This window comes from Acomys russatus, chromosome 9, assembly GCF_903995435.1.
Source record: "Acomys russatus chromosome 9, mAcoRus1.1, whole genome shotgun sequence".
In the NCBI taxonomy this organism is placed as follows: domain Eukaryota; kingdom Metazoa; phylum Chordata; class Mammalia; order Rodentia; family Muridae; genus Acomys; species Acomys russatus.
In genome coordinates, this window is record NC_067145.1 from 22,670,924 (window position 1) to 22,690,235 (window position 19,312).

General features: G+C 40.6%; 1 protein-coding gene across 1 annotated transcript in view; it reads left to right on the top strand.

Annotated features, from left to right (window-relative positions):
• Dnah5 (dynein axonemal heavy chain 5) overlaps positions 1 to 19,312 on the top strand; it is a 245,260-nt gene that overhangs the window by 26,633 nt on the left and 199,315 nt on the right. Inside the window, exons 7-15 of the mRNA XM_051151015.1 lie at positions 464 to 640; positions 2,187 to 2,300; positions 3,156 to 3,263; positions 5,031 to 5,153; positions 5,795 to 6,010; positions 8,689 to 8,796; positions 13,435 to 13,520; positions 14,018 to 14,339; positions 15,250 to 15,456. Of these exons, the coding sequence (XP_051006972.1) occupies positions 464 to 640; positions 2,187 to 2,300; positions 3,156 to 3,263; positions 5,031 to 5,153; positions 5,795 to 6,010; positions 8,689 to 8,796; positions 13,435 to 13,520; positions 14,018 to 14,339; positions 15,250 to 15,456 (1,461 nt within the window). The remainder of the gene's footprint in view (positions 1 to 463; positions 641 to 2,186; positions 2,301 to 3,155; positions 3,264 to 5,030; positions 5,154 to 5,794; positions 6,011 to 8,688; positions 8,797 to 13,434; positions 13,521 to 14,017; positions 14,340 to 15,249; positions 15,457 to 19,312) is intronic.

Sequence of the window (19,312 nt, forward strand, 5' to 3'; positions counted from 1 at the left end):
ACACAGTTATCTGGTCTCCATAGGTACCTGCGTTAACTTGCAAACACCTCCACACAACCACACGCATATTCAAATAAATAACAAACGTCTTTTTGAAAGTTCTAGATGGAGGTGACCATTCCATTCAAACAACATATACATGTAAAATTACCCTGCCTAAGGCATGCAGTGTCTTGGCATTGTCTTGCTTTGGTTTATGCATTTAAAGAACAGGCAAGGAGACTGCGTATATTCAAGGCATCCAGTGCTCTTTCAATGTCATCACCTAAGTCATTGTTACATAGCAAAAGCCAATTCAGTTCTTTGCTGAAATTGAAAAAACAATGGGTGTATGCTGGATTCGTTAGACTCCATCACTGGAGTCATGGAACTGAATAAAACATGTTATTTCTTTGTCTTTTTGCTCATTCATGGCTTTCGCACCTCAGGTCTCACACACTTGCTTGGTCTTCTGCTTCTACAGATCCTTGCTGAGAACAATCAGCTGCGGAAGGAAGCAGATGATGTTGGGCCAAGAGCAGAGTTGGAGCACTGGAAAAAAAGGCTTTCCAAATTTAACTACCTGTTAGAGCAACTGAAAAGCCCCGAAGTCAAGGCTGTGCTGGCCGTGCTCGCTGCGGCCAAGTCCAAGCTTCTGAAGGTTCTTAGCCATTTTGCCATGATTAAGAATAATGTGAATAAGAAAGTTCTATATATGACCACCTCCCCTTGGAGGGGAGGCCTGGTCGCAATCAAAGAAAGAGTAAGCAGGCTACTAAGATAAGACTTGATAGCCTATGACCATATATTGAAGGAAGAGGTTCCCCCACAGTCGTAGACTTATGGGAGGGGAATAGGGTGAAAGTGGGAGGGAGGGAGGAATGGGAAGATACAAGTGATGGGATAACAATTGAGTTGTAATCTGAATAAATTAATAAAAAAAAGTTCTCCACCCCCAACTTCATAGAGTGGTTAGCAATAGAGAGGTATTTTATCCATATGAAAATCTTTTAAGACTGGGTAGCATTAGCCACATAACTTTGGATACTGTGAACTAACCCTTGAGATAAAGACATCAGTTGGCTATTATACATGCTTGTCTATGTATTATTAGTGATCATTGCAGTAACTGAGACATAATTTGATCATATGACTAAACATGTACACATGAACAAAGCACGTAAGAATCCCAGGCAACATAGATATAGTAATCATGAAAATTTAAGCCCTCATATATCAGTTTTATACTGCAAAGCGAATAACCCCAAAATCATCAGCTGAAAACAGTATTTTTACTTCAGGCCAGGAATTGAGGTGTAGCTTAGGTAGGTGCTTCTGGCTCGGGGTTCCTATGAGGCTACATCTGGGCTATTATAGGCTCATCTGAAGGTTCACATGGGAAAGGCCTGCTTCTGAGTTTTCTCACGACATTGCTGCTCTTTCTGGGCCAGAGGCATCATTCCGTTTTCCCTGATATAATCCCCTCCATAGGCAGCTGATAGGGTACAAGGCTTCCTTTAAAGAGAACTAGTCAGTGTGTAAGAGAGCACCCCAAATAAAGGCACAGACTTTGCAAGCTAACCCTGGGTGTAACTTACCATTGCTTCTGTCATACTCCACTGTTTAGGAACACGTTACTGGGTTGTTCATACATTGTGTATTTTAGCCAGATGTTAATATATTGTGATAGACCACAGCTCAGAAATACCACAATTAGGATTCGCATAAAGTCAGTTCAGGGTTATAATCCCGTTAATTCCTAGATATCGTTCTATTTTTATGTCTTGACAGATAGTTGGTAGTTAATAAATATGTGCCATATCACCAAATGGGCACAAGTATAGGGCCACGGGGAAACGGAGCTCAGGCTGAGATGGAAGGACTATGGAAACCCTGAGCATGAGACACAGATTTAGTGTGAGGCCACAGCACAGGAAGCTACGGCTTTACTGGGCTTTGCTGCCGTGTTGTGCTCTGTGCTGGAGTAGAGTAAACAAGAGAAATCCAGACATAGGTGCCGCTAATCATGTAGTTATTTGACTTGCTCTTCCACGCCCTTCTAAGATCCATTTTCTTTTAAATGCAGGAGGCAGAGAGCAAATGGAGATGGTGAGGGGACAGGAGGTGACGACGCCTAGTAGCTCTCACTTCGCAGGGTCCTCTGGGAGTAATTGTGCTAACACTGTTTTTTTCTGCGTTGTGTTTAGGTTTGGCGGGAGACAGACGTTAGGATCACGGATGCAGCTAATGAAGCAAAGGACAATGTCAAGTATTTGTACACGCTGGAGAAATGTTGTGAGCCTCTGTACAGCAGTGACCCCGTGAGTTAGGGTGTCTGCTCCCTCAGCCCACTGGTCACTTCTTCTGCATTAGCAGAGTGACACTCTGAGTTTTAGCTGACAGATGCGACCACTTGTTGGAAAGGTCTTAGAAATCTCATATTCTCAAGAAAATACCTTCACGTAGCTTTGTATATATCCTACGTCCCCATCTACCATATCATATCAATCTATCTATCTACTATCTTTTTCTTTTTTTTTTTAAAGATGTATTTATTTATTATGTATACAGTGCTCTGCCTACATGCCAGAAGAGGGCACCAGATCTCATTATAGATGGCTGTGAGCCACCATGTGGTTGCTGGGAATTGAACTCAGGACCTCTTGGAGGAGCAGCCAGTGCTCTTAACCTCTGAGCCATCTCTCCAGCTCCTACTATTTTTTTCATTATCATCAGTATCATCTATTTTGAATGCTGTATATTTAAAAATCTTATATTTCAAAAACGCATTGCGTTGCATTTCCCATTCAGTGTTGGAGCCGATATTTTAGACTGTGCCCCAAAGAGCTATGTCATTGGTTGCTGTTCAAAAAAGCATGTTACCTTTAGGAAATGTCCACTTAAGTACATTACAGAACCAACTGTTAGCACAACCTGCTTGTCGTGAACAGCAAACTTTTTATATGGAAATGAATTTTGATTCAGCACATATGATTAAAATTATAAAAGTGAATTTTTGTAAAATATATCTCTGTAAAGCTTCAGGTACTATTTAAGGTTTTTTGGTTATCAATCTTAAACTTTATTTTAATGAACGTACAATGAGTAGACTATCACAGTCAGAATTTTGCTTAATTTGACATTTTCCCCCTGAAAACTTGTGGAATCTCTTCCAGATAACTATGGTAGATGCTATTCCTACACTTATAAATGCAATTAAGATGATCTACAGCGTCTCTCACTACTACAACACATCCGAAAAGATCACATCTCTGTTTGTAAAGGTGAGTGTGTAGGAGAGAGTTCGTGGTCACATGGTTACCAATAGACAGTTTTTTGGATAATTAAAACCTATTAACTTGGCTTGATCCAGTATCTATGCACTTTAAATTTGTGTGGCAGGTGAATTTTTAGCAAACAAAACATTGTTTCTTAAAGTAATTGCTCTAATAAATATTTTATGTATTAAAAACTAAGATTCTTTTCAGAATTTTCCTGGGTGGTTTTTAGCTTGCCATTATTTTTAATTATTTTAATTAGTAAAAGTGTTATTAAGCCAGTTATGTTGGCTCATGCTGTAATCTTCACACTTTAGAGATGAAGAAAGAACGATTTTTATGACTAGTTGGAGTATATAGTGCCTTCTAGGCTAGACTGGGGAACAGAATGAGATCTGTACAAAAACTAACTAATAAATCAAACTAACAAAAAATGCACAAACCAAAGCAAAATGAAACAGAACGCCCCATCGCCCTGAGCCTCACCAAACAAGAATACAAGAAAACGGTATTTAACGGGCTAGCCTGCATTTGTCTTTCACACTGCAGTTCCACATATTTAACGTCACACTTGATTGGTTGATGTTAATACCACAGTAACCATAGTAATAAGATACAATGTTCAGTAACCTACCAAGTAATTCAAATGATCCTGGCCTGAACCATACCAATATTTAAACTGTAAGACCATACTCAGACTTGTAGGTGCTTTGGGTCAAAAGGGATATTCCTTGGGCAAATGAGACACACAAGCCTATTTGTATGATTAATTAGTATTTCATGCATCATATTTGTATGCCCTTGTGAAACTACCAATGATCAGAAACTTCTGTAACAGACATTTTAAAGCAAAATAAGAGAAGAAATTATATATTGGACTTCAGCTCCCCCCCCCCACACTTAAAACAGGCACCAACACATGGCTAATAATGCTTTGCCTATACTCTCATTGTTAAAATTTATTTTTATTTTATTTGCATGTATGATGTCTATGTGCCACAAGCATGCTTGAGGCCTGCATATGTTAGAAGAGGATATCAGATCCCTTGGGCCTGGGGTTCCAGATGGTTTTTAGTTACCATGTGGGTGCTGGGAATCTAACCTGGGCCCTCTGTAAGAACAAGAAGAGCTCTTAACGTCTGAGCCATGTCTTTAGTGCTACCCTCACTTCTCGACCTGGTTGATACCACCCATTTCATGTTGTACAGACATTTAATTATGCTTTTAATTTATTTAAAACAATAAGGAAACTTTTGAAGAAGATATTTTGAAGTCAGGAGGGATGAATTTTGCATAAATGTGTAAACCTACGTTTGATTTTTTTTTATGGTGTGCACAAAATTACACATTATTTTAAAATTTATTCTTTGACAATTCCACACACATATATAATACACATGGGTCACGTTTTCCATCCTGTATAATCCTCCATCTATACTTACTAATTGCCACTTCCTCCTATCAGAATTCCCATCCTAATTTCATGTCTTTTAATTTTGCTTTGTGACTCACTGGGCATACTGTGGTGCCATTCACTGCCCTGAATAACTTAACGCTGGCTACATGACTGAAAACAATGATCGCTCTTCCATCATTCTGGGATTGACAACAGCAATCAGAGTCAGGGTTTGTCAGGGTTATGAGGGAAAAGCAAAGCCAAGGATAAAAGTCAGACTGGACTCTGAGAAGAAGGAGACACATGAGGATTCTGTTCAGATTTATAATTCACTGGGGTTTTGTATGCCTAACACTATTTTATGGGGGAAATTTCAGGTGACAAATCAGATGATATCTGCATGTAAAGCCCATATCACCAATAATGGAACTGCCACCATCTGGAGCCAGCCTCAGGACATTGTGATGCAAAAAATAGCCTCCGCGATTAAACTTAAGCAGGTAACGGAGCGTAGATTAGCAGCGTGCTCTGTTCTCTTGCTTTTGTTTTTGCAGTTTTTTAATGTTACTTTTCTGAGACCATGTTACATCATTTTACAATGATCTTTTTGGTTGCTAAACAGAACAGTAACTATTTTTCTCTTTACGGCTAAGAAAATTGAGTGCTAATAAACCTTCTGACAAAGCTTATTAATTCATTCTACAGAAGTTCTGAGACACACTGCTAACTGCTGTTAGAAAGCTTTCTTTAAGGATCATATAGCCCGATGGAGAGATGGACTTAAAGTGGGTCTATTATTGAAACAGTGGGACCTAGGAGGACAAGCCACAGGTTTAAGTTGTGCTAGGACTAATAGCTCGTCGGAGTAGAAGATGGAGAAGGATAATGGTTCAGACTGATGGCTAAATGCAAAAAGAATACTACTGTGAAAAGACTGGGATTTTCAGTTTTATTTTGCTATTACCTTCACTTGAGAAATACGATGAGTCTCTCCCTCTCCCTTGTCCCCCTCCCCTTTCTGACCTCCCTCCCCACCCTCCTCCTCCCCTTGCTTGCTAGCAGTTGACCCCAGTGTTAGTGCATGTTAGATACGCTCTTTACCTGAGTCACACCTTCCTCACACTTTGTTCTTGGGCGTCAGGGGTACCAGTGCTGTTTTCAGGAGACAAAACACAAGCTTAAGCAAAATCCAAGTGAAAAACAATTTGACTTCAGTGAGATGTATATTTTTGGGAAATTTGAAACTTTCCACCGACGTCTGACCAAGATAATGGACATCTTTACAACCTTCAAGACATACTCAGTCCTGCAAGATTCTAAAATAGAGGGGTTGGAAGACATGGCGACTAAATACCAGGTACCATATGCTGAAATATGACTTTTTGTCACTGCCCATATCTAAACTTAAATATTTTATAGGAGAGCGATATTTAGGCACATCATCAGTACATAATATAAAATATTTTTGGATTCTTTAAGAATAAGGAAATCAGGTTTACTTGAGACTTGCTAACGGCACTAGTACATTCTTTTCAGGCACGTGGTTACAAGAAAGATGTCCCAATAATTTTAAGTTAATCACCTTTAAGAAAAAGCATTTTTATTAGTAACACAAGAGAACTGTCAAAATACAATCGTTCCCTTTGAAAATCAATTTCTAAAAATAAATTTTATTTCATAAAAACTTGCAAATAAATAAAATCACCACACTCCAAAAATTAAGCAGATCCCAAATCACACAAGCCAGCGAATGTATATATAATTATAATTGGAATTTGAGATGGACACCGTGAAGCATCACACTAGATTTTATACATTAAGTACTGAATGCATTTTATGCACTTACACACCACCAACAGCCAAATATCCCTGAGATAATTAGAAGTAGAAAAACACTTAGTTTTATATTCCCTTTCATAACTCATGCCCATTACCTGCATTCACGTCTTCCTCATCCCCTCATAATTTAGATTTTCATGTTCTCTTTTGGTTACTTTATTCAAAACGTTTATCAAGAACATACTGTATCCCAGGCACTATTTGACACCAAGATTTGAGTGACACTTAATTCCCTGGTTGCATTTTTTCTCGTATACGTGTTAGAAGGCTATACAAGGAGCCAGTATGATGGTTTAGTAGGCAAAAGTGTTAGCTATGCAAGCCAGACAACCTGAGTTTGGGCCTCAGGACACAGAGTAGAGAGAGACAACAGATTCTCAAAGGTTGTTCCATGTCAGCTACAGGCAGTCTGTGACATGCACAAGCCTGCCTTCTCATGCAGACCTGTGCAACACGCCTATGTATATAAGCCACGGGATGAGAGAGCACCGCTTTCCAGTCCCAGTTGGTAATCCAAACATCCTCCACAGTGGAGGCTCAGCAGAAGGAAGAGCGGGGGGGGGGGGGGAAAGGCTGTGAAAGCCAGAGGGCCAGGTACTTACTGTTAGACAGTGTCTTTCAGACACGACAGGGATATTGCTCCCATGCAGTCTCAACAATGTGGTTGCCTAAAGAAAACCTACATGATGACCATGGCAGTGGACAATGCCTGTGTGCATGAGGGAGTTTTCACAAGGCCTCACTTTTATTTATTTATTTATTACTTATTTTTGGTTTTTGAGACAGGGTTCCTCTGTGTAGCCTTGGCTGTCCTAGACTCGCTTTGTAGACCAGGCTGGCCTCGAACTAAGGCTCAGCCGTTAAAGGCTAGGCTCACAACCATCAAGGCCTCACTTTTAGATGAAGAGCTACAGATGGTTGTTGAGAAAAAGAAAATTAGTCTTCCCCAGGAATGAGCTTCTGATAGGTTATGCAATTCCAGGTGGTTAGCCCTAAACATAGGAGCACGTGAACAACACAACGTAGACTTAGTAGGTGTGTGTGTGTGTGTGTGTGTGTGTAACAATAATTTCATAAGAGAAGATCATGAATTTGAGAGGGAGTGGGAAAGGAACATGGAAGGAGTTAGAAAGGGGAGAGGGAGGTGTGGAGATTTTAAAAATAATAGGATGCTATGTGACATTTTTGAAAAAATTAAAAATTGAAGTTAAAAAGGAATATATGTTGAAAAAGTTAATTACTGTAGCCTCTCCACACTTATCTTAAGCACGTCGCATACTACACGCACACTCACAGTCTCCATATGTAAATATTCTTGTCCACATGGGAATAGCAAGGAAGAGTACATTGTTTTCACTAGGAGACTTCGTTCTAGAAGTTTAGCAGCTTGTGCATTTCTTGTCCATGGAGAGATTTGAGTCACGCCTAAGGGGAAATGACTTTGAAGAGGAGATCTTGGAAGGAGGCCCAATACTCTTCATAAAAATTAGATGCTCCGTCAACAGTGTGGGGCTCCGAGTTTGAGAATGGCTTAGTGCCTGGTTGAGAGCGAGCACAAAGCATTAGTGTTCATCATTCCGGGCAAACAGAGTGTCTGATAATAGTGTTTTCAAGGAGATGGCTCACCTCATTTGTACTCTCTTCATCAGACTGTAGCTGTACAGCAGAGCAGAAGTAATTAATTCCGGAGCATCTCAAAGCAGTAGATTGTGTTCGACAGTCCATTTAAACTATCTTATATGGGAGGTGACATCTCTCTTGTGGGTGTCATAACTCCCCCATTTTCTCCTTATCTGGTTTTATTTTGTCAAAGTCTTATCTATCTATTCTTTGAGGTTATTTAAGCCTTTCAACGAAAATGTTTTATTAAATTTTACCATGGGCTTCTTTTTAGCTTATTTCAGATGTGATCAATACACGAAACTCTTATTTTCATGTGTGATTTAAATTGTATACATTTGTCAAAATAACCTGCATTACTATGTGATGATGCTTCCTGAATGACTCCTTTGGACAAAGGATGGCAAATTTTTACTGTATGTAAAACAAATAGCACTGCAATGAGAGAGGTAGAAAATAAGGTTCTCTTTAAATAGACATCGCTGCGGGAATTACTTTATGAAGTTCTGTATTTAAAGGCTACAAATCTTGAGGACTGAAAGTGAAATGCCGGATCATTTCTTCTGTCTATTTCAGGACATTGTTGCTGCCATAAAGAAGAAGGAATATAACTTCTTGGATCAGCGGAGAATGGATTTTGACCAAGATTATGAAGAGTTTTGCAAGCGGACTGATGACCTTCATGTACGTTGCACAGTAAAATCCCTGGTGACAGACACAGGCTTTCTTCGTCCTTTCTGTTTATTACCCTGCTCATCAGGCTCCTTTCCCTGGATTAAAGGGTCATAAACTGAGCTTTGGCTGATGATTCCTAAAATCAGACTGTTGTCCATCTTCCATCTTAGTTCTTAGAAAGTTAACTTTCACCCTCTGTTGAAATGCTCTGTACCTTCATCAAGCTGTGACACTTGCTTCCCTTTATTACTATAGAGTAACTGTTAGGATCAGAGCTAACCTAACTGTGGGCTATGCCTGGACATCCTAAAGGCCAGGCAGGCTGTAGCTGGTCTTAGAGACCATGGTGCTGAGGCACTTCTTGCTCTCAGTTGCCTTTTTCCCCATCATCTTCACTCACTACAGGCCAGTCACTCGGACTTTCAGCCCACCTGGGCTGCATGGTCTCTATCAGCATGAGAGAACACATTACAGAAGCCCTCCAGTTCCCAGGTTCCCAGGGAAAGGGCTTAGGAGACAGCTTTAGGCATAAGTGCCCAGCCCAGAGCATATCAGTTGTGGGGATCATGTGATAGATAAAGGATGTTGTGACAGATAAAGAATGTTGACATTCTTTTAACCAACTATTTTTGGGTTCTTTAAATCTCTTCTTCCTTACCCCACCCAACACTGCAACACCAGGTAGGGGAGAAAGGAGGTTAGTGGGGGGGGGGCACAGTTGTCCTTAGCTGCTTCCTGCTATTTAGGTTGTTGGGTTCCTTGGGATAAGTTCAACCCTTGTCTTAGGCATCTCTAACTTCTTCTTGTTGCATTGCATCAGCAGCAACCAGAAACAACAGAGAGAACACCGGCAGCCTTCTTCTTTCTTGGATCCCCCATTCTCTCCTTGGGTCTGGCCTTTATCCCCCCCTGGCAAAGACCGCACCCCTGCATGAGGTAGTTCACAGCTGACAAACATCATGTGCCTTCTCAGGAGGCAACTGTCAGCTGTGGACAAACTGGAGCAGCCTTCATATTCCACACCTGGGATTAAAACAAAAACATGTTTACATATAAACCAAAACTTTCACAAGCTTTTTTGTGAGGCTATCTGGGAAGATCTTTCTTATTAGGAAATAAAAGTCAATGAGGCCAAGGTGGGAGACAACTTGGTGGATGGCTGCCATATTAATATGTAGAATTCTTTCACCATTAGGAGATGCAGGGGCACATTTTTCTTATAGGAATAAGATTGGGAGGGGGAGATAGCACAGTTTAAGAAGTGCTTTTTTTTTTTTTTTTTTTTTCAAGCACTAGGATCTGAGTTTGAGCCCCAGAACCTATGTAATTTTAAAAAATATATGTTATTAATTTATTCATATTACATTTAAATTATTATCCCACCCCTTGTATTCTCCCATTCCTCCCTCCCTCCCATTTTCCCCTTACTCTCCTCCCCTATGACTGTAACTGAGGGGGACCTCATGGCCCTGTATATGTTCCTAGGGTATCAAGTCTCCTTGGTAGCCTGCTATCCTTCCTCTGAGTGCCACCAGGCCTCCACATCTGGGCACCAGAGTTTGTGTGAAAGTCAGACCCCAGTCTCCACTCAACGGTGGAGAATGTCCTGTCCATTGGCTGTATCTGGGTAGGGGTTTGAAGTTTACTGCACGTGTTGTCCTTGGCTGGTGCCATAGTTAGAAAAGGACCCTATGTAATTTTTTTAAGTGAGGTATAATAGAGCTAGGTATAGGCTTGTAAGCTCAGCAATAGTGAGATGGAGGGAGGCAGATCCCTGGACTCACTGGTCAGTAGCTTACTTGGTGAATTTTAAAAAATTTTTATTTTATTAATTTATTCATATTACATCTCAATGGTTATCCCATCCCTTGTATCCTCCCATTTCTCTTACTCCCCTCCCCTATGACTGTGACTGAGGGGGATTACCTCCCCCTGTATATGCTCATAGGGTATCAAGTCTCTTCTTGGTAGCCTGCTATCCTTCCTCTGAGTGCCACCAGGTCTCCCCATCCAGGGGACGTGGTCAAATATGAGGCATCAGAGTACATGTGAAAGTCAGACCCCACTCTCCACTCAACTGTGGAGAATGTCCTGTCCATTGGCTAGATCTGGGTAGGTGTTTGAAGTTTACTGCCTGTATTGTCCTTGGCTGGTTCCATAGTTTGAGCAGGACCCCTGGGCCCAAATCTGCCTATCATAATGTTCTTCTTGTAGGTTTCTAGGACCCTCTGGATCCTTCTACTTTGCCATTCTCCCATGCTTCTCTCATCTAGAATCCCAATAGGATGTCCTCCCCTCTGTCCCAGTTTCCTGGTATTACTTGGTGAATTTTAAGCCAGTGAGCGATTCCAGCTCCTAAAAGGGTGGATAGGTACTGATGAATGATACCCAAAGTCTTCCTCTGGCTTTCTCATGCAGATATGGATCTGTGCATGCATTGCACTCACAACACACCTGTATACATACTTGCATCTACACATATGTGAATATGCATAACACACACGTGTGCGCACACACACACACACACACACACACACACTTCTGAAATAAAAGGCTAAAATGGCCACTCTGCTGCCTTCTTCCTGGAATTTATGGTTTGAACTAAATTTGTACACATGGAGGAAAAATGCAGCGGGTGCTTTAGGAGGAGTGAGTTCAAGGCAGAGGGAGCTGTAAGGAAGCGTCAAGCACTTTTCTTTGCTGTTTGTGAATTAATTTAATAGTCACAATAATACTAGAAGGCAGGTGTTCTCCTTGCCCTCATCCTTCAGAGGGGAAGCAGAGTGGCTGTAAGCCAGGCTTCCGTGTGTGTGCTTCTCCAGAGATCCTAAGCACTCCTCCCCAGTAGCTCCTCTGTGGAGGAGATAGACGGCGAGCATCTGAGCATCTGACAAAGCAATCAAGATCTGATTGCTTAATAAGAAGATGTAGAGCTATTATGAAAGGGCAGCCATTTGCTCTGTACTAGGCCTCGGCACTATGGTATGTGGAAGGAGAAATGAATACACTCTTGAAGTGGGTTTGGCCTCACTGCTCTCACTGATAGGATTTAAAGGTGAATATGCATTAAGTTAGAAAAGAGAAGTGGTTATACATCAAAAGGGAAGAGAAAGGGTGGGTGTGATAAAAAGTGGTGAGAGAGGAGGGAAATCAGTCACTTATCAATGAACAGTATTCTGTTATGTGCCTGAATGAGAATTCAAAGGTAAAAAGACAGAACTCTGTAGAAACATATGGGGAGGGGGCAGCACACACACATAGAACTCGATCACTACTGTACCTCACAGAACAGAATGTGAGCCTGAGAGAAAATCGCACTGTCTTTGTTTGGAGTTGAGAGCTGGAGGCTGTGACTGATGAGGTAGGTGGGAGTGAACATAATCCCAGTGCTGAGAGCACAAGTGTGTGAGTGTTCTGGAGCCTGGTGTGGAAGCAGCTGTTACACGCTCTAGCTCCTGCTCTGCTTTTTATATATTTCTTCTTTGTTTAAATGAAAAAAAAGTTTTGTTTAAAAAAGAATCTCATCCATAAGTACCACGTTTACATCATTTCACCTCTCCTCCTTCCTCTCAAATTACTAACTGACTAAATATATATATATATATGTGTGTGTGTGTGTGTGTGTGTGTGTGTGTGTGTGTGTATACACACAAGCTGCTGAGTGCATTTACTGTTGCTCATGTGTATATATACATGGACTCTCACACACATGCTTAAAGGTCAACATATGTCCATGTCATAGTCTATCTTAAAAATATTTCTGTTCTGAATTTGGTTTACTGGTGAGTTAACCTCTGACTTTTTCATTTCTCTCTCCTCCTTTCCCCCTTAACCAATAATTGTCACTTTGCCCTTGAAACAAATCTACTCTCTTGAATTTAACCTTCAACTCTATAAAACTGGGGTAAAACTACTCACATCCCCTAGGCTCTGGGTGGAATAGGTGGGGCTAATGGATCTCAGACACAAGGAATGGATGGGTTTTACAGGAAAGAATGTGGGGGTTCATGGGTCCAGGAGTGACTGAAAGCAGAACTCTGCTGGTGAGGGCATGGTAGCCTGTAGTCTTGTCCTGATTTAGGTCTGTGCTGGCACCCAACAGGCACAAGAGGGACACTGTAGTGAAACTGCACAGGGTGGTAGAAGTGATGAGTGATTCTTCTGGGCGAGGAAACCTGCTTTTTAAAATAAGAAGTAATATAATGATTTTCTGAGTTTTAGTTAATTAAATGTATACTTAAATTATAATCTGAACAAAATATTAGATGACAAACAAACATAGTATGCTTATTTGTTAATGCAATCTTTTTAGGCACAAATTTTCATAGTAGTAAAAGACTTGTGTGGTTCTCAGGACAGCTAGGTCTCTACTTCTGCCTTCTGAACACCTATTTTCCTTTTAAGATTACTAGATTCCTGTTACACTTTTTCATGCTTTGGAAGTGGTGTAAAGAATGTGGCACCTTTTTCTTCTACTGCTAAGTAGAAAATCCTCATTGTTTCTTGATACAGTGGCATACTTTTAATTTCAGCCCTTGGGAGGGTTGTGAATTTGAGTTTAGCCTGGGTCTTAAAGGATGACCCTGTCTCAAAAAAAAATCTTAATGCTAATTCATTGTTCGTAATGGAGTTTTGTTCTATTTTCAGAAAGAGCTACAGAAGTTCATGGACGTCACATTCGAAAAGATTCCAAGCACAAGTCGAGCTCTGGGCATGCTGAAGAAATTTGAAAGGTAAAGGTTTGAAATAACTTCACAAATTGTGAGCGCAGTTTAGTTTCTTTTTATAGCTTATCTTTTATTGTAATTATAAGTCTTATTATAACTTCGCATTCTAATGTGGAGAAACGCCTCTCTCGACAGTCAGAGTCACAAGGTCACAGGTTTTAAGTTTTTCAGAGGCTGAAGACGATTAATCCCTGGAAGGATTAGGGATTTGCTTCATCTCTGCCAATAGAGAATACTCTTAGCTTTGAAGTAGCCTGCAGCTGTCTGTAGTAATATGGCCTAACGTCTGAATAATTTGACATAATTCTTCCCAAGCTAGTAGTTTAGCCTTGTAAGGATCGAAACTATTTTGGTTCTTTAAATATGCCACACAACTACTCCATTGCTTTTAGCTGGACTGTTTTAAAATGAATATTATTAAATAAGATTAATATATATTTTCTTACTAATCCAAAACTTTGAACTTTTTTTTTTTTTTGTGTGTGTGTGTGTGTTTCAATCAGATTGAATATACCTAACCTTGGTATTGAGGAAAAATACCAAATAATTTTTCAGACTTTTGGGGCAGACATCGACATGATTTCTAAGCTATATACGAAACAGAAATATGATCCTCCCTTGGCTCGCAACCAGCCACCCATAGCCGGGAAGATCCTGTGGGCCCGGCAGCTATTCCACAGGTTGGAGCAGCCAATGCAACTCTTCCAGCAGCATCCCTTTGTGCTGAGGACTCCAGAGGCCAAGCCTGTGATCCACAGTTACAACAGGATAGCCAAGGTCCTATTGGAGTTTGAGGTCCTCTACCATAGCGCATGGCTTCAGCAGGTGAATTCCTGAATGGATGGATGCATCTTAATGGTTTTTTACTGTTCAGACAGTATTTGACAGGGGTATTTTATGAGTGAGTTTGGTTGAATTTAATAAATCTAAGTATGTAACATAATCATCAAAGAAAATATTTGTTAATATTGAGAAGGTAATAAGCTAGGTAACAGAAGCTCATTATTTACTTTATAGTCTCCCAAGTGAGAAACTCATAGCATTTCAGAACTCTGTCAGTTTGGGGTTCTTTTTTTCCTCCTTTAAAAATTAATCAAGATTCTTGGGGGGGGGGTATGGCTTAATGGTAGAACATTTACTTAGTATGCATGAGGCATTGGGTTTTATCTCCAGAAATACAGAGAGAGAGAGAGAGAGAAAGAGAGAGAGAGAGAGAGAGGAGAGAGAGCGAGAGAGGGAGAGGAGGAGGGGAGAGGAGGAGGGGAGAGAGGGGAGGAGAGGCGAGGGAGAGAGAGAGAGAGAGAGAGAGAGAGAGAGAGAGAGAGAGAGAGATCGTGCATGTGTTAGCAAATACAAGTATGTCGAAAGACCTCTTATGTTTTATTTAGTTGTAGTAATAGTGACAAGATATAAAGAGCTAAATGTCTCTTTCCAAATCACCTCGCTGACTGTAGTGTCTCCCTACATGTCTTGTTTGAGTCCCTACATGTCTTGTTTGAGTCTCAAGAATGAGCCTATTACATTTAGTTGACTATGCAACATCACCAAGAACCTGAAGGCCATTTTCTCAAAGGGAATTGAGAAGTAGAGTGAGTGACCCCATTGCCTGGGACTTAGCAAGGCCAAGTTCATGGGAGAATCCTGAATAAGTGTTTTACCGAGTCCCAGCAATGGTGGAGCCAGATACCATGTGCATATTACACTCTGAAACAGTCATGTTGACTTCCTCCCACAGATAGAAGAAATTCACCTAGGTCTTGAGGCATCTTTGTTGGTGAAGGCTCCAGGCACAGGAGAATTGTTTGTGAACTTTGATCCTCAGATACTGACATTATTTAGAGAAACAGAGTGCATATCCCAGATGGGTCTCCCAGTCTCACCATTTGCAGCTGCCCTATTCCAGAAGCGAGATGTATACAAAAAGAATTTCAGTGACCTGAAGGTATAGTACTTTTATTTTCCCCTTCTGGGATAGTACGTTTATTCTTTTGTTTTATGTTTCTTATTTGGTTTTGTGTGCATGCGCCCATATGTGCATATGCATGTGCATGTGGAGACCTGAAGTTGATGTCAACAATTGTCATTGATCCTCCACCACCTTATTCACCGAGCCAGGCTCTATGAGTCAAACCTAGAGCTCACCGATTTGACTAATACCACTGGTCGGCTTGTTCTGGGGGTGGTCTGTCTCTACTATCTGAGGCTGAAATTACAGGTGGGCTGTCCTGTTTGTGTGAGTTCTTAAGATCTGAATTCCTGTTCTTATGATGGAAAGTCTGGGCTTAATTCTGAGTGTTTCAGGAAGTCACTGGGGGATTTTGGGGCTGGAAATAAAGGCCTGGTCTCATTTATATTGAGTATCGTCCTTGCTGCTTGATGGCTAGGCAGAGAAGGCCGAGATAGTCTTTAACTGGCATAACAATGCCAGTGGGAAGCCCATGTTTTTGGCCTGTTGCATTGATCCAGGATGGAGAATGAAGACAGTAACATAAGCTAGAATGGTCATAGAGTTCGTCAGACAATTAAAGTTACATCCACAGACACGTTAAGAGGGAACTCAAGGGTAATTGAAGTGAGGTGACCATTCATGGCCAGATAGTTTGTGTTTTACACAGCTTACACAATGATATGCAAGGACTTTGTCTCATTTACAGAGATTATAACGGCTTGAAATGATTTATTTTGTAGGGCCCATTAGAATCTGAAGTTCTAGCCTAAGTCCAAGACGTCCCCAGTACCCATGAAATTATCTAGAAGCCTAGAGCTCAGTAGAACATTCAAAGTTTGAGGCATATTTTCTGGAAGTAGAAGACTTAACTGCTATTAATGGCATTGTCCTGGATAAGAACTTTTAGGGAGGGACAGAAACAGAAAAGAGTAGAGGGCTATTGGACTAGACATAAGGTTGTTCCATTATTAGTGAGTCCAGTAGAAGATAAGAAGCCACAGAACAGACATGGACTTCGAGGTTGGATGAAACCAAGTGTCAAGGAAGCCAAGAGTAAGGAAAGAATTTCAAGGAATGACTGATTACCACTGACAAATGCACTCCCCAGAGGCTGAAGAAGAAACATTCAGTGATGCAGCCTTGGCGCTCGAACTGAGAGGACTGTTACTAAAATGTCACAGAAAACCAGCTGTGGGGGTGTATGCTGTACTCCTAAAGTAGAGCAAGAGGATAAAAGTTCAAGGTCATCCTTGACTATGGAGCAAGTTTGAGGTTAGCCTAATATACATGAGACCATGTTTCAAAACAAATTATAGCAAGTAACATCATATGACGACCCTATGGCCATTCACTTGCATAGTGTCTTATGATTTAAGCCTCCCTCAATGTCTCCCTCCTTACCACCCCCTCCCTGCCCAGCTCATCTTGCTGTACTACGCACTGACTACAGAGCCTTACGCATGCTAACAAGTGCTTTGCATTAAGCTCTATCCTCAGGTTCCTTCACTATGTGTTTTAGGACAGAGTCTCAGTCCTCTAGGCTGACATGCCATTAAGTCCTGTAATCCAGGCTGGCCTTGAACTTCCAACCCCTCTGTTTCAGTCTCTCTAGTATCAGGCATTAAATACTTCTACCTCCATTCTCAGTTCCTTTAAGACCATTTCATGGTCATTATTGAAGGTCATCTTTCTTACTACCATGCAAGATGGATGGAGGCAAAATAATATGTGGCCCAGAGAAATTGATAGAGTCAAGGACTCATAATTAAGTCACAGGATTAGGACCAGACCCCAGAATTGTTCTCTACTGTCTTCTTTCTACTCTTGTTGTGTTAAAAGTTAAATTGGCCATGAGCAGACACTTCTCTAGTGCTGAACCATGTAACACCTGTCAGCGTGTTGCTCTTCTCTTTGTTTTTTTGTTGTGTGTCAAAACCACATCTGGTCACTTTACATATTTATAAGAGAAGTTATTTACTAAGAAAGCATATTTATACAGCTATAAAGTCACTGTTAATAATTTCCCCCCACAGAGTCTTTCTCACTTATGTGCTGCAGATAGCACACAACTTCAAAATATAGGGGCTTTTAGCATAGTTTTTATGATTCCGTGTTAAAGCTTTGAACATATGTTGTATGATACACTCAGTTGGGATTACAGACTGAGGCATCTGTACAAGGGTTTCCGGTATGGGCCCTTTAGGCTAGTAGAATACCTTATAACACTATCTAGGAGCAAGTGCTACACTGAGTTAGGAGGGCACATGGTCTTGGTTTCTGCCCTCATACCTCACAGGATCCTCCTGTTAAGCCCCATTGGCTTTCTGAATGCACAAGTCGATGAAGGGTACTTAGACCCAACTCCATGAGAAGAGGAGTGGCAAAAAATGTTTGACAGCTACTACTGTTTCATCCAAAGATTCAAACAAGTAAATTACTATCTGATTGGCATTTATCATATTATGGAGGTGGAAAGAGTTAGAAGTCTCTGTATAACATGGCTACCTGGTAAAAACAGACTTATTGGCACACTTGGAGGGGGCATGAAAGCTCTCCCCAGCTTCAGAGCTACTGTGTGGGAGTTCAGATTTCTACAGGTATGCAAAAGCAGCTGGCTGTTTGTTTTATTCCTCTTTTCTTGGGATATATTTGAAACCGGAAAGAGATAATCTAGCGTGGGTTAATAGTGCAGGATATAGATTGTGAAACCAATACGATCTGGATCTAAACCGTTATCGGCAGGTAAATGACTTCTTCTAAGCCTCAGTTTCTCATTTGTAAGAGGGATGAATGGTGCTTCCTAGGTTTAAAGGATTAAAGGAGAGGAGTAGAAAGCCTGCTGGACACAGATTCTAAGAACCATTTTTCTGATAGAATAAGTAATGGGCATTAAAAAAAAATCAAGCAATAAGCAGTGGATAAAAGCTTTAGGAAATTCAGAAGCAGCTGCTAATAGAATCATCAAATGTAGGCTCTTCTCAAGTGGCTTTTGTGGAAAATGAAAGGGTATTATGGAAACTACTGAGAAGTCTTATAGGGAGACTCTCATTTGGGAGATCTTAGGTTTAATGCCTTCTAAAGCCCACCAGGACTTCCTATACCCTTCTGACAGGTTCTGTAAAATTATGAATATTAGTTGTAACACTGTTGTATATAAAGATTTGCAAACATATCCATCCAGGGTCATTTCTGTGTTAGTACATCAGTGAAAACATTTTTGGCAATCACTGATCTAATATTATGGTAACACCAGTAGTTTCCGTACAAGTATGGACTTAAAACTAAAATTATTTGTCTTTCAGAAGCACACTGACGTCCTCTGGATTTGAAAATGATAGCATATGAACTGAATAGGGAGTTTGTATTGTAGGTGATTTTTAATGGAGAAATTAAACCCTTCACATTTCAGGTCACAAATTATTTTTCTCATAATAACTAATTGATGCTGATTGATCCTGTCCTGTGTGGTAGCTAATGTTTCAAAGGACTTGGAAAAAGCATATAAAATCTTGTCTTGTCTTTTGATGCAGTTGCTTTTGACTTATGGTGAAGTTGAAAGTACCATAAGGAAATAAAGCATGTATTACAGCGAAGTTATTAAAATTGTAGCTTAGCCTGGCCTTACTTCAGTGTGCTCATTTCTATTAACCAAGACGTGTTATTTAAAGCCATTTGAAATCAGCATTGATTCTTGACTCTCCCTCTGCCCTTTGGGTCTTGCGTCAAGATTTAGTTGATAGTTCTAATCTAGCAATGGTTCTCAAGATACAGACGACTGTGGTGGTGAATGTGGTCTAGAGGAGATGCTTAAAGCAGCATCTTGTCCCTATAGAAAACGGAATGACCATAT